The sequence below is a fragment of the Lucilia cuprina genome, chromosome 4 (assembly GCF_022045245.1).
Source record: "Lucilia cuprina isolate Lc7/37 chromosome 4, ASM2204524v1, whole genome shotgun sequence".
NCBI lineage: Eukaryota > Metazoa > Arthropoda > Insecta > Diptera > Calliphoridae > Lucilia > Lucilia cuprina.
In genome coordinates, this window is record NC_060952.1 from 59,313,427 (window position 1) to 59,329,685 (window position 16,259).

At 33.9% G+C, this 16,259-nt stretch overlaps 1 protein-coding gene across 1 annotated transcript; it reads right to left on the reverse strand.

The window, feature by feature from the left end:
* Positions 1-5,456: 5,456 nt before the first annotated feature.
* Positions 5,457-7,248, reverse strand: LOC124419226. The gene is made up of 2 exons (XM_046947846.1): positions 7,052-7,248; positions 5,457-6,504 (listed from the first exon to the last, which is right to left on the reverse strand). Exons 1-2 carry the CDS (start codon positions 7,246-7,248, stop codon positions 5,457-5,459), a joined length of 1,245 nt encoding a protein of 414 aa, XP_046803802.1.
* Positions 7,249-16,259: the final 9,011 nt, after the last annotated feature.

Here is a 16,259-nt window from a genome sequence, read left to right on the forward strand (position 1 = left end):
TTCACCAACAAAATATATTTGCAAGAACTTTGGATCTTCATGTAAAGGCAATAAACTTCCCACCAGGTGATAAACTTGACCTTGCACTTTAAACTTCGGCATGAAGAAATCTTGGAAAATATGCCCTGCTCCAAATGACGTTATTTGAAAGCAACCATTATATTTTCTTATATTGTTCATGAAGTGCTTATGTTCAGGGTAGTTGTCCATTAGTAAATTGTGGAGTAAATCAGGTTGGTTTCCTAATGCTTCTAGTTGAACTTTCCCTCCATTGCAGCACATTCCAGATGATTAATCTTTCCACTTTAGAGCGTTACAATTCTTGCACTTATTGGTCATTTTTCCAATTCTATAGTTTGGCCAATTTCATAGTATGTGTCAGGATTGTATTCCATAGTAGAATTTACTTTAATTCTCCATGGAAGCGACCGTTGTTCTCTATATTGTGTTTGGTATATTCTATGAAAATTTGGGTTGTTTTGTTAATATGTGGCAACTGCTGCTCTATGAGTTTGAGGGTGTCTCTTTTGAGAGGCTGACGCAACTGCTCTGTGTTGCCTAGATTTTGCGATTGATAGATTGCAACGGAAGCTATGTGTTGCTCTGGATTTTGTGCCTGATAAATTATAGCAGTTGCTCTATGTTGTTCTGGATTTTTCCCTGATAGAACGCCACTGCTTCTCTATGAGCTTCTGAATTGTTTTCCTGATGTTTTGCCACAGCATCTCTATGTACTTCAGGGTTTTTTCATAAGTTTTTGCAGCATCATTCAATTGTTTTTTTTTTCTTATATTCCCTGAAAATGTGGCTCAACGTTTCCGCGAAACCATTTGCGATTCACATGGTATATATACATTAAAATGCCCTCCTGATAAATTTCCTGAAAACTTCAACCTTTTAACCGGATTGTCATTATTGCCGTGTTTAACTTAAAGATATCCATTGTAGTAAACCTCTATACATATTGGATATAATTGTGTAGCAGCAACCAGTTCACAAAAACTATCATATGTGCCATATGTCTAACAATTTCCTCACGAATTTCTGTTGCAAATATTTGGCAATCATAAAAATGTAGGATATGGCCCCAAAAAGACATGCACCATCTTTATTAATTGAAACAATACTATGGGCCAATTTAACTCCTCTTATATTTATAACTTCTGTTTCCATTTTCACAATTAATACGATATGATAAAATAATAAGGGAAACCACTGTAGTTGACAATAAAAATGGTATATACTCAAAATGTAAAAGACCACCAGTAGTATAGGAAAATTTAAGACCATGTTTGAAAATATATTTCTGTAATTTCAGCCCTCTTACTGAACTAATTTTAGATACTCTTGTTATCATTTATATCTGAAACAAATTAACATTAATTTATTAATGTTACAAACGGAATGACATCATGGTGTGGAGGGTATAAAAAAAAAGAAAAAAAAATGATCATACAAATAATCAAAAGCAATAACAAGCTTTTGATTATTTGTATGATCATTTGCTTAGCGTAATAAAAAGTTCAACAGACTGGTGGACAGATATACAGACAGACGGACATATATTTATTCTTGATTTTGATTATTTGTATGATCATTTGGTAAGCGTAATAAAAGATTTTACACGGATTTTAAACTATAATAATTGTGTCAAAATCAAAGTTTTTGTTGCGATTTTGTAATTTTACACTCTATTGTGATATCAACAGACAGGCAAAGAGACTGATGGACAGACAGTCGGACATGGCTAGAAAATATTAATATTTTATTAAGCAAAGAAAAATATTTTATTCTAACTTTAGATACTCTTGTTATCTTTTTATAGCTACTGTAATTTCAACAGACATACAGAAAGACGGACATGGCTAGATAATACTAATATTTAACACTCATAATAATTAAGCTGAGAAAAATATTTTATACTAATTTAAGATACTCTTATATGTTGTTAAATGTTTTTTTTAAGAACGGAAAAGATTTATTTTTGCTTTTGATTAATTATATGATTATTTGTTTAGTGTAATAAAATGTTGAAAAGGTTGATAGGAGGATGTATACTACATCAAATCCGAAGAAATACACCTAGGCCACTATCGGGCCTGTTGTGCGTTCCAATTCATGCAAAACAAAATTGTTCAGAATCTTCCAATCAGTGTTGGTTAAGAATGTTATTTAAGGAATAAATAAATAAATATTCGACTAATGCCTGACAGTGGCAAACAAACCTTACCAACATAGAATATATATCTGTAATTTCAGCCCTCTAGCTGATCTTGTTATTTCTATTATGATTTCAACAGACAGACATACGGTCATTGCTAGATTGCTATATAATCCAATAAGGATCCAAAATATACACTTTTATGGGTCAACGGCTAGACTTACAATATCAATATACCCCCATTTTTATGGTGGATATAAATCCAATGTATTGATTTGCGCATTTTCGAATTACAATTTTATTAAAACTTACTTTTTTAATACTTACTGATAATCTTTTTTTTCTAATCTCTTTAAATTAAAAAAAAATGTGTTGTATGTTTTATAAACCTATGATAAATTGTTATAAATAAGGAGTTGATACTATATAATGTGTATAAAAGAGAGAAAATTAATTTAACTTAAAAAAAAACAAATTTTTTATAAAGTTGGTAACAATTAGATTGTAGGTTTTTGTCTCTACTATAGTGTTACATAAATACTTTTATTTATAATTTATTTGGAATTTGTCGGGTTAGGACGACAACTGTTACTGTTTAATAAAACTTTAGATATTTAAGTAAAATTTTGATGAGGGCTTTTTAGAGGGGCAAATGAGGCCCTATAATTATAAAGTTCATCAGGGTCATCAGGACTAGTATAGGACTTGCTTTTGCAGCTTTTTGTCGAGATACGAGTATATTAAACACAATTATAAACTTAAAAACCCAATTTGGCGGGTTCAGTTCTATGTGGCCTAGGTGAAATAATGGACCGATGTTAACTATTTTCAATAGGCTTCGTCTAAAGTACCATAAAAGATCATGTGCCAAATTTCAATGAATTATCTCAAAAATGGCGACCTGTAGTTGTTTACAAGTTTTACAAGCTCTATTCGGGGGTTTAGTTGTATGGGAGCTAGGTGAAATAATGGTCCGATATTAATCATTTTCAATAGGCTTCGTCCCTGGGACAATAGAAGATCATGTACCAAATTTCATTAAATTATCTTCAAAATTGCAGCATGTAATTTGATTACAAGGTTTACATGGACGGCCAAAAAACATGCTTGGTCCAAATTTCATCAAATTATCTTGAAAATTGCGGCCTGTACCTTGCGCAGAAGGTTTACATGGACAGCCAGCCAGCCGGACAGACGGACGGACGGACATGTCTTAATCGACTCAAAAAATGATTCTGAATCGATCGGTATATTTTAAGGTGGGTATTGGACCAATATTTTTGTATGTTACAAACATCAGCACAAACGTATAATACCCTCCCCACTATAGTGGTGTAGAGTATAAAAATATTTCTTTATTAAATATTACCTTGTGTTTGTGGATGATTATACGAAACGTATTGGTTGACGATTAGAAAGCTAATAATAATTATTATTTTTTGGCAGAAAGTGGCGAACATATTTAAGCCGATACCATTAGCGGTTTTGCTCGTTAGAATTTAGAAAAATATCTCCACCCAAGGGTGTAAAAAAAGGCTGTGTACTAAATCCTAACAAGTATCAAATAATCAAACAAGTATCAAAAATTAAACGAACTTAAACATTGCCGGCCACCATGCAACAACATAGAACGTTGCAACCATAATATAAACTTAAGAGGTAAAAGAAATAAAGAGCTTAAAGTAATAGGTTTTTTTCATTTATTTAATTAATATTTCATTTATTTTCATTTTTTTTCTAAAAACAAATTGGTCATAGGACCAAAAACCAGACCAGCTGGTAAAAGATGGGAGAATGGTTTTAAATCAGACCATGAACTGGGCCACTCAATGAGAGGCTTGGCCAGAAATGACCCAACCAAAAATGGTGTATTGAGCCATTGGAAGTCCCGGGTTCGAATAAATTTTTCCCTTTAGAATCTGTGGAGCAATTTCCGGACCAATGACCAATGGATAATGGATCTTAACCGAGTCAGATACAGAGTGCAACGGTGTTTTAATGCCTAGCATTTTTTACTTTAACTGTAAACGTGATATTTTGCGTTGAGTCATATTGTGAGCAAATGTTCACTCGACATATTTTGTCGGCACCAACAGTGGTCACGGGTAGTTTTAGACTTGCAACTAAAGAGGAGCAAATATAGCTCATACTGCAGCAAAGGTCTAAAACTGCCCGTACCCGAATGCTCTTTTTTGAGCCAAGCAACAAAACGGTTGCGGTTGGTGAGAATGTCACGACATGAAGCAACGGCGAAGAGTTCACAGGGGCGTCTGGTCGGTTAACTTCGTTTCGAGCGCGTTTTTTAGATTTAGCGACGACGTGAGTTTTCGGGTGGAGCATAGAATGGTGTTTTCTTTTACATTGCCTACAATGGCCTTCACTCGTGCAATCACGAGAGATGTGTTCCGCTGATAGGCACCAAGAGCAACAATGGTGTAATAACACCATCCTAATTCTCCTCTCAAAAGACATATTTTGAAATTCTCGACAACCCGATAGTCGATTACAAATTGGGCAATTTTTTCGATCGCTTACTGAATTCGCTACCGGATTCGAACCTGAGGCTTCCGTGGCACCTAATACGGGATCAGGATTTTGCGATGTTGCGGCTTCTGGAGCCGCTATTGCCATAAGGGCAGACAGTTGCTCAGGTGAGGTCAAAGGTACCTCTTGAGCTGAAACTACTGCAGGTGTAGTGGAGTTTTCGTTGGAGGTCAATGGGACCTCTGGTGCAGGGTCCACGAAGACTTGTGGGTTTTCCACGGCGGCGATACTGGTGGCGCCATCGTCCGACATGTCGGTAGAACCCGGTTGATTCGTAGCTGCTGCTGTGTCAACCTCCATTGTCTCATCATATTTCTCAAGGAGAGCAGCTTCAGACATGGCTATAATACGATCCATAATGCTAGGAAACAATGAAGGTTAGCAATACTCTTTTGAAATTATTCACTGGTCAAAACGACTAGTTTGGTAATTGGTCGCTTTATAATCCCGTTTTCAGTACGTATGTCCGCAACGCGTACGTGATGGTCACTTCCTGGATAAGTCCGAACTACTCTTCCCATTTTCCAAGAAGTGGGTGTCATTTGCTCATTTCGAATGACTACTAAATCTCCGGTGCTTATATCGCATTCCGAATACTTTCACTTGTAACGTTTGTGAAGTCCTCACATGTATTCTTCTTTCCATCGACGACAGAAATGCTGAGTCAAGGCCTTTACTTTCCGATACCTATTTAGAAGACCTAGCGGAGATTCATAAATCGAAGGTTCGGTTGGAGCTAATATTGGAGATCCTATTGAAAATGGCCTGGTGTAAGAGGCACTATGTCATTAGGGTCGTCACTTATAGGACGAAGAGGTCGAGAATTTAGACATGCCTCAATTCTAGCAAGGACCGTCGAAAGTTCTTCAAAAGTGTATTTGCCGGAATGGGCTTCTTTACGGAAGTGAAGTTTAAAACTTCGAACTCCAGCTTCCCATAAACCACCCATATGAGGTGCTCCAGCAGGAATAAAACGCCAAGAAAGGCCGTTGATGCCGTACGCCATACACATCCTAGCCCTACACTCTAATAAAAAGGTTTTAAACTCTCGTTCTAACTCTCTAGAAGATCCTACAAAATTCGTCCCGTTATCTGAAAAAACCGTAAGTGGACAACCGCGTCTTGATATAAATCGGTTAAATGCCGCTAAGAATTTATCCGTTGATAAATCCGAAGTTACTTCTAGATGTATGGTTTTCGTGGAAAAACATACTAAGATACATACATAGGCCTTTAAGATCTGACACGATCTACCATTTAAATTTCTCATATCAAATGGGCCAGCGAAATCTACGCCAGTTGTCGTAAACGGTCGATCTAAAGCAGTCCGTTCTGGAGGTAAAGCAGCCATAATTTGAGTGCAAGCTCGTTTACGATCTAAGATACATTGCTTACACTTATTTACCACAGTCCGAACAAGGGTTTTTGCACGAGGAATCAAATATTCGATTCGTATTATTCGCAGCATAAGTTGATTTCCACCATGAATGGAAATCTTATGAATAAATTCCGCTAAAAGAAGAGTGAAACGACATGCATAGGGCAATAAAATAGGATGCCTTTCCGTGTAAGCCAATGAAGGTGATCTAGCCAATCTACCGTTAAGTCTCATGACACCTTCCTTGTCAAGAATAGGATTTAAGGGCAACAGGCTACTTTTAGAAGAAATTGGTCTTTTTTCCAATTGACTCTTGTATTCTTCCGTAAATTTTACCTTTTGAGTCACAATGGCCAAACGTAGTTTCACATGTCTTATTTCATTATCAGATAGCGTAATTGTGTCATACGAGTAGCAATTCCTATAAGATGAATGAGTTCTATGGAAAAATCTAAAAACATACGATAGAACTCTGATAGCACGATCAAGTGACGAAAATCTATCTAACACATCCTCATAGTTTGTGAAGAAAGAGGCGTGAGATTTCACATTTCGAGCTTCTAGATCGGTATCCAGCATAGCTAGGCTTTTCAAATTCCATGTAGACTTTTTCTCTCTAAGCCAATGTGGACCATTCCACCAAAGAGAGCTCTGAGCTAAAATTGAAGTAGTAACTCCCCTACTTTCTAAATCTGCTGGATTGTCTTCAGATCTGACGTGATGCCAGTTATGTTTGCCAACAATTTCTTGTATTTTGCAAACACGATTGGCAACAAATGTTGCCCAAGTACAGGGGTCTTTTTTCAACCAGGAAAGAACGATCGTGGAATCAGTCCAGCAATAAACCTGGTTTAATGGAATTTCGATTTCACAAAGCACAGCCTTCAAAAGATCTGCCGCTAATACAGTGCCACAAAGTTCAAGACGAGGTAAACTAATCGATTTAATCGGGGCTACTTTCGTCTTACGTCTTATGTGAATAAATTTTCCCTCTGGGTGTTTCCACCCGAATATATATCACCCCCGCATATGCCTTTTCCGAGGCATCAGAAAAAACATGAAATTCAACTGAGGCTTCTGGTTCATAATGAACCCATCGAGGAATTTGTATACTATTGACTTCATGATATGAAGTCACAAATTTCTCCCATTCGGACAGCGGCATTATCATCAGAACCCTGCTGATGATAACGCCGCTTTAAGTTGATCACGAGCATCCAAAGCGGTTTCAACATCATGTGTCCCCGTTAGTACGTCGTCAACGTACATACCTTTACGTAAAATTTACGAGACAAGTGGATATTGACTCTCACAATCATCTACCAACTGTAACAAACTACGGATGGCCAGATAAGGCGCACAATTGACGCCAATGGTCACAGTCTGTAATTCATACTGCTTTATTTCCTCCGTCGAAGAATCGCGAAACAAAATACGCTGAAAAGGAGTATGAGACTGGTCAAGCCTTATCTGTCGATACATTTGAGTAATATCGCAATAAAACACGAATCTAAAAAATCGCCAACGCAAAATAAGTAGGACTAAATCAGCTTGAAGGGTAGGACCGACCAACAAACAATCATTCAAACTAAGTCCATTTGAGGTTTTATTTGACGCATTAAAAACTACTCTTAACTTAGTAGTTTTTCGATCCAATTTGATTACAGGATGGTGCGGCAAATAACAAGAGGAAATAGAAGACGAGGTCTCCATTATTGGCCTCATGTGATCCAAAACTAAATATTCTCTTACTACATCGTCATACATCTTCTTTATCTCTGGTTTTCTCAACAATGAAGCTTCTGTCCTCATTGTGACAATGTATCGTCCATCAGGTCCTCTACGAGTTGTGGCCTTGTAATTTTCTTCACACATCCGATCAAGGGGGGACATAATTTTTCTTTTCGGCGTTTCTTCCAGCTCCCAAAAACGAAGTAAGCTATTGTTTTAATTGTCCTCTTCCGAAAAGTAAACCCTGGTGTTAAATACCTGTACAGAAGAGGATGGCACTGGACCGATGATAATCCATCCGAAGATTGTGTTCTGAGCCAATAGTGATCCTAAAATATGCGTACGAATTTCTCCTAACATAATTTGTGGATATAAATCGGCACCTAAAGCAGATCAAGCGGTCTGCATTTGAAAAACTGAGAATCAGCTAGTCGAAGATTCGGTAAATCTCTACATTACGATTTTTGAATCGCTTGCAATCGCGCAGAAAATGGCTCTGATGCTTACATAGAACGCAAATATGAGAATTACATGCCGGTTGGGCATGATGAGTCTTCACCTTTTGTGTTGTAGACTTCTTTGTCTGAGGCGTTTCCCGAATATCACGAAGACATTCTAAAGTTTGGATCCTTTCCGTAAGAAAAACATTCATCTCTTTCCAGCGTGATAAAACGAATTTATTCTTAATGCTCTGTTCCCATAAGGTCACAGTGCAATTAGGAATACGCTGCACGCATAAAAAGACAAGAATGGGATCCCAATTTTCTGTCGGAACTTCGTACTCCGACAACGCTTTCAAACAACTATTAATGCCTCCTTGTAAATCTTTGAGGCCTGTGAAAGACTCTTTTTCCAAGATTAGAAGACTAAAAAGCGCTTTCAATTGGTTATTAACCAACATACGCGGATTCTCATATGCTGCCTTTAATTCTTGCCAAGCCATTTGAAACCCTTTATCGGAAAGCGGACATTGTGATACAATTTTCTTTGCGTCGCCACTAGTCTTACGTAACAAGTGACATAACCTTTCAATGTCAGTAAGACGTGAGCTATTTATGTATAAGGCCGTAAACAAATCCCGAAAGGCAGGCCATGAAAGGTAATCGCCTTCAAACATTTCTACATCGCGGGGTGGTAAAGTCAAATTATGTTGGCCGTCACAAGGTTTCGGATTCTTTACTGGTGTATCAGTTGATTTATTAGCGGGAGAGAATTGAAGTTTTTTCCTATCTAAGCTACAAGCACATTCAACGAAATTTCGCGGCAGCCACCTCAATCTCACCAGGTTCAGTGTCCTCAGAAGTTGTCAAGAAATCTAAACATAAGTCATAAGTCGACTGAGCCGCATCCCACAATTTGTTCAAATTCTCTTTATAGTAATCAATTTTGAATCCGTCAAGTGTGTCTTCACGAGCTCTATACTGCGCCTCAAAACTAATAACTGAATCCGAAGCTCTAATAAAGCGATCAAGTGGTGTAATAGACATGGTTTGCCTTTCTTCTATTCAAATTGAATGTTTAAAACACAAAATTTAATTTATTATTGACTAAAAGTTTGAAACTTTTATAAGAATCAAAATTTTTATAGATGATATCAAAGAAAATATTTAATAAATTAAATTTGAATTATTTCAATTAAATTTGGTCAAAATTAAACGAAAATAAATTTTGTCAAATTCAATTGAACAATATGATAGTCAAACTGACCGACTGTAGGGTGACTTCATTCTTAAGTGTTCACCCTACAGTCGGTCAGTTTGACTATCATATTGTTTAATTGAATTTGACAAAATTTATTTTCGTTTAATTTTGACCAAATTTAATTGAAATAATTCAAATTTAATTTATTAAATATTTTCTTAAACTTATGCTTATGTATTTACTTAAAGCACAACAAAACACAATTCTATTACACCAAATTGTTTTTTATTCAATAAACCACAATAAATTTTATTAATTTAATTTATTTTTTCCGTTCACGACGCGAAAAATGTTATTTTAGTCATAAACGAGCAAATTTTTTAAAATAATTTATTTTTTATAATTTTGTCCGTCCACGTAAACAAACGCGCAGTTGATAATTTACGTAGTAATAAATGAGATTAAAACAAGTGTCAAATTAAAGTACACAAGTACACAAGTAATCTCTATGAAGAAAACAAACTTTTTAACAAACTTTTTTCAACTTTATCAAACTTTTTGTCAAAGTTTGTTACGTTATACCGTCTTATGGCAAGTACTCAGGAAAAAATCTATATACGGTTCGATTTGTCTATTGATCCCCTATCGATGACATATTTTGGTTTTGCTGCTCAACGAATATCGATGACATATTTTGTTTTTGCTGCTCAACGATTATTTTCAAATTTTTGAGTATAAAAACTTTTTCATTAAATTTTGCAAATTTGTCAAAGTTTGTTACGGTATACCGGCTAATAGCAAGTACTCAGGAAAAAAATCTTTATACGGTTCGATTTGTCTATTAATACCCTATCGATCACATATTATAGTTTTCCTGCTCAACGAACATTTTTAATTTTTTAAGCATCACAGCATTTCATAGAAAGTACTTTGAAGAACACTTAATACTTAGATTGATTCGTTTTTCGATTCGCTATTAATAACAAATTTCAGATTTAGTGCTCAAAGAGGATTTTAATTTTTATTTGGATATTTAAATATTTCACAAATATATCAATGAGTTTGTTATGGTTTGTTGTCTTTTTGTTTACGTTTTTTATGTATTTTCTTCTTTGTTTATATTTTTTATGTACTTATCCACGTGTATACACAAAAAAGTACATTTCCGTGCAACTCTGAAAAAAGTTTGCCAAAAATCCCCCTGTTTGTTTTCTTCTTGTACGTACACAAGTAATATTTTTTTGTATATGTGTGTGTGTGTTTATTTACACTTTTATTTAAATAAAGAAAATAAATTGCACTTTTATTTTATAAATATTCACTGCACTTTTCAAAATCAAGTACGCACCTTATTATTTGTTTTGCTATTCCAAAAAATTAAATTTATCTGATGAAAGTTTGGAAAAATGTCCAATTAAATATGTCCAATGAAATAAAACAAAAAGTGGTTTTAAAATTTTGTTTAAACAAAAATATTTCTTTATTAAATATTACCTTGTGTTTGTGGATGATTATACGAAACGTATTGGTTGACGATTAGAAAGCTAATAATAATTACTAGAGTACATAAAGGGAGCTCCGCTTCCCAAATTTCCAATTTTAATATTTTTAAGATTATATGTGGCATCACTTGATTCCTTAAACTTATATGTTTTGTTTCTTGCTTTGTTTGTTTGTTATTAGGTCAAGCATACGTACGTGTGACTTTTGTTTCTATGTATTAGTAACAACTTTTAATGCTTATAGCTCCCAAAATTCTGAACCGATCTCATTATTATATATATTGTGCACATCTGCGAACAAATACCTATATAATTATATACCTTTGGCCAAGATCGGATGTATACTGTAAGAGTAAAAGGGGTCACAAAAAATCGCCTTGCCCATTAATTATATTGATTATTTTTTGGCAGAAAGTGGCGAACAATATTTAAGCCGATACCGTTAGCGGTTTTACTCGTTACAATTTAGAAAAATATCCCCACCCAAGTGTGTAAAAAAAGGCTGTGTACTAAATCCTAACAAGTATCAAATAATCAAAAGAAAAATAACGTAAAAACACGTTCAAAATTAAACGAACTTAAACACCTATCCACTATTTTTTTATATAAAAAAGGATATATTTCGAATTTTATTTATATCTTTACTTCTTTAGAATATATAGAATACCCTTTTTTACTCTTTTCATCCCCTAACCGTTCGAGTTTAGGTGGATCTATACAATACCAAAGGAATCTATAACCAAAATTTCATTACTCTAGCTTTAACGGTTTGGGCTGGGCGATGATGAATCAGTCAGTCAATCAGTCACGCAAGCCTTTTATATATATAGATAGAAGAAGAACGAAAAGTACCAAAAAGTTCTCTATTACAGGTTCTCACGTAATCCTGGCAATACATGCTTAATTTCACATCTCTAGGTTCAATATTATACGAAAAATTTTAAAGAACAAAAACGTATCAAAAAGTTCCAATTTTATGAGATCTTACTCAATAGAAAACAAAAAACAAGTAGGAAAGTATAGTCGGGCATGGCCGACCATATAATAAATAAAATATAAAATATAAAATTTTTATTTTTTGTAAAGAAACTTTTATATGAATATTATTAAAAAGGCTTTATATAGGTCAAATATGGGCCGATCCTCGGTAAATTTGGGAAAAGGATATATTTCTAAATAACAGTTAGTTTTCTTGATACAAATGGTTACAAGTCAATTTTAGACATTTAAGTCATTTTTTGAAGGGGGGTTTGTATGGGGGCTAGGGTCAAATATAGACCGATCCTTACGTAAATCTGCAGTGTCATTTATACATATATAAAACTTATTTGTGCCAATTTTTAGAGAGATAGCATAATATTTGACGTAATTATGGCATAAAAAGTTCAAATCGGGAGGTACGGTTGTATGGGGGCTAGGTGAAATAATGGACCGATTTCAACCAATTTCAATAGGATTCGTCCTTGTGCTAAAATACATGCTTGGTCCTTGCGCACAAGGTTTACATGGACAGCCAGCCGGACAGACGGACGGACTGACAGATGGATATGTCTTAATCGACTCAAAAAATGATTCTGAATAGATCGGTATACCTTAAGGTGGGTATTGGACCAATATTTTTGTATGTTACAAACATCAGCACAAACGTATAATACCCTCCCCACTATAGTGAGTAGGGTATAAAAAGTACCAGTCCATTATTATTAATTTCAAGTATATTAAAAAAAACAAGTAAGAGTGCTATATTTGGCTGTGCCGAATCTTATATATCCTTCACCATAGTGTATTTTAAACATCTTTTATAAATTTTAAATTTTTTCTCGACTACATTATTATTACATCAAAAGCTAAACAAAAAGAACAACAACAATGCCAAACGAAATAAAACACAAAATACACAAGGCATCTAAACCAACAGACATCTAAACATACATAACGAAAAGCACAGAAAAACTAAAATAACAACGCAATGACGCCAACAGCATCCAAACCAAGGGTGCCCAAGCCCTATGCGCTTGGTACTCTTTTGTTTTTGTAAATGCACTTAGCTATAGACAGGGTGTTTTCTATACACTTATATGCGCTTAACACTAGCAATACGTTGTTGTTGTTCTTAACAGTATACAAGCAAGAGTAAAACAACAACACTTTCGTATTCATTGCTGGTAAACATTGACGAGACGTAGATTTTGTTTATCGTAAAAAAATTGTTTTAAAAAGCACTTGGAAAAAATTTGTGTTAGTTTTAAATTTCAAACTTACATTATTCGCATAAAAATTATTGTACAATAACTCACAATCTACTCTCATATAATTGAAAACGTTTTAAATACTTTTTTCTATTCATTAAAAAATATATTTGCAAAACAAAAGGGAAAATTATTTTATTTTAATAAACAATGCAAATCATATTTTTTTGCTGTGTATACTTTGTATGTTTGGATTCCAATCATACAAAAAAAAATACACAGCTGAATAAAACCAAAAACATCTACACACACACGTGTACATCTTTATACCCTACACCACTTTAGTGGGGAGGGTATATTGGGTTTGTGCTGATGTTTGTAACATACAAAAATCTTAGTCCTATACCCACCTTAAAGTATACTAATCGGCTTAGAATCATTTTCTGAGTCGATTAAGCTATGTCCGTCCGTCCGTCTGGCTGTCCATGTAAACCTTGTGCGCAAGGTACATGTCGCAATTTTCTTTTTTTTTTTTTTTTTGATATTTTTTTGATTGAGACTAAATTAAAAATTACTCTCTATCATAAAGTTACTGTATATTTCTTACAGGAAAGTACGCGAAAAGACCTATTATTGCGAGCGATATTCAATTTCTTTACGTAAAGCTTACGTACTTATGATTTTTAAAATTTAAAACTTCAAAAATGGAGCTTTTTCACATCTTTTGCTCTAAAAAGTAAGTTAACGAAGTGATCTGGGAAAACTAAAAATATATTCATACCCTGTGGACTATAACAAAACGGAATTGGTATATGAGAACCCCTGCATTTTTTTTGGTGTATCTCTGTGAAACTATTTACAGAAAACCAAAATTAGCATTTTGTCAGTATTTTTATGTCCATTTTTTTGTTTGTTTTGTAACATGATGTCTTAGGTATCACTAGTGAGACAAAAATAAGCGCAATACCTAATAGCGGATTTTTAATAATTTTTTTACATACTTCGTTTTTTAGCTGTATTTTTATGACTCACTTGATTAGGTTCAATCAGATTAAAATCAGTTTACTGCTGGCAGTGAGTAAAATCCATTAATATTCTAGTATCTGTGAATATAGACAATATATTTTTTAACAAATAAGTAAGCCATTAACTAAAAAATAAAATGGCAAAATTCAAGCGTTTTTGGAAGCCAAAATCACAGGAATTTGCAAAAAAAAATTGGGCAATTAAGAATGTTATTAGCAATTTTATAAGAAAACAATTTTAATATTAGGAAAACATAAATGGAACGGCATATAGAGTCAAAACAAAAGCGAACAGAAGAGATTTCATAAAATTTGCTTCCAAGTCAAGTGATTGTGTAGCAAAAATTAGAGAAAAAGTGGGTGTTACAGCAAGGTTAGCTACAGTAAAACGAATTATAAGAAGAGCCGAGACTTTAGAAATATTAAAAAATTAATTAAAGCCACTCCAATTGCCACTCGTAAAGAGAAATCCTCTTCATTTTGCACGTGAACACATGGTTATTAAAAACTATATCAACATCTTGTTTTTTCGGATGAAAACATTTTTAATTTAGAAGGTCCAGATCGATATAATCATTATTTTTATGATTTTTGAAAGGAAGAGCTCTACCTGAGTCGTTTGGCTCTTGAGGATGTGGGATGTAGTTGGGGGCAATTTCGTATTATGAAACATGTGACTTTAATTTCTTTCATATAGTAAGAATTGTAATGCCATAGGAAACAGCTTTTTCACATTTTCTGATATCTGTGGATATCCGTGGATATTTCTAAAATATAATGCCCCGATCCATACCGCCAGGGCTGTAAAAGACTGGATTCGAAGCTAAAATGTAAATGTTTTGAAGTGGCCTCCATAATCTTCTCATTTATTTATTATCGAAAAATTTTCGGTATTCTTTCGAGGATTACACTTAAGTACTTTACTTTGTCTGTCACTACGTAAGTTTAAATGAAACCAAAATCTTTCTATCAAACTTTATGTAGATCGGTCCATAATTGGCCCTACGCCCTATATAAGGTGCCCTTCAAAAAAGTACTTTAACGATCATTAAAAATACAGAATACAGAAAAGCGATGAAATTCGACACACATATTTTTTATACGAGTTAAAATCTCTCTACCAAATGTATTGAGGATCGGTCCATAAGAAAAATAGTTTAACGATCGTTGCTGACTTAAAAAGAAGTGAAGAAGCAGAAGAACGTATATCTTCATACCGACTTTCATGCGTAAGTGTCGGAAAGTTATATTCGATGTAAAGATGTTATGTATGAACCTTAATTGGTGTAAAAAATTTTATTAAAAATTGTCAATTATTAACCCTATCTCTCATATTAGGTCTTCTTCATTCAATTTAATAAGTAATATTACCCTTATGTTTATAGAGGAGCATTCCTTTTAAGGCATACGATTTGATGGTGGGTATGTGAGATTCGGCACCGAATATAACACTCTCACTCGTTTGATTTCTTATTATAATATAGAACCTAGGAAAATGAAATTAAGAATATAAAGCATGGATTAAATTATGACCTATGAAATGAGACTTTTTAGTATTTTTTCGTTCATCAATGGCACTTCTTGAATTGAGACCGGATAAGAACATATCAAAGATTGTTTCTGGTACTTTGCATGTGGAGTACGGAGTTTATAAGAGTCTATAAAAGGGGACCCTTTCGTAATATTTCGTTGGTCATAACTCAATAAAGTAAATAAAAAATTAATTATTGGATATTCGGACGTTTAAGAGATGAAAATTGTTCCTATTTTTAGTACTTTTTTAATATAACATTGTTTTCGGTTTATTAACATATCCATGTATCATATATACATAATAACGGTGTCCCACTACATTGTTAGAACTTTTTGGAATACGATTTTTATTTCGTTAAAGGGGAGGGAAAAGTACCAAAAGGTACATTTTTTAATTTTTGTTTTTAGACTCGTAAACAAATTTTTATTTTGTCATACAATTTTTCTTTATTATGAAATCGTAGGTACAAGTAAAATTAGTAAATTTGAATTTTTTTAATATATATAATGGCTCGCTAACAAAGCAGCGGGTTATAAGCTAGTATTATATAAATT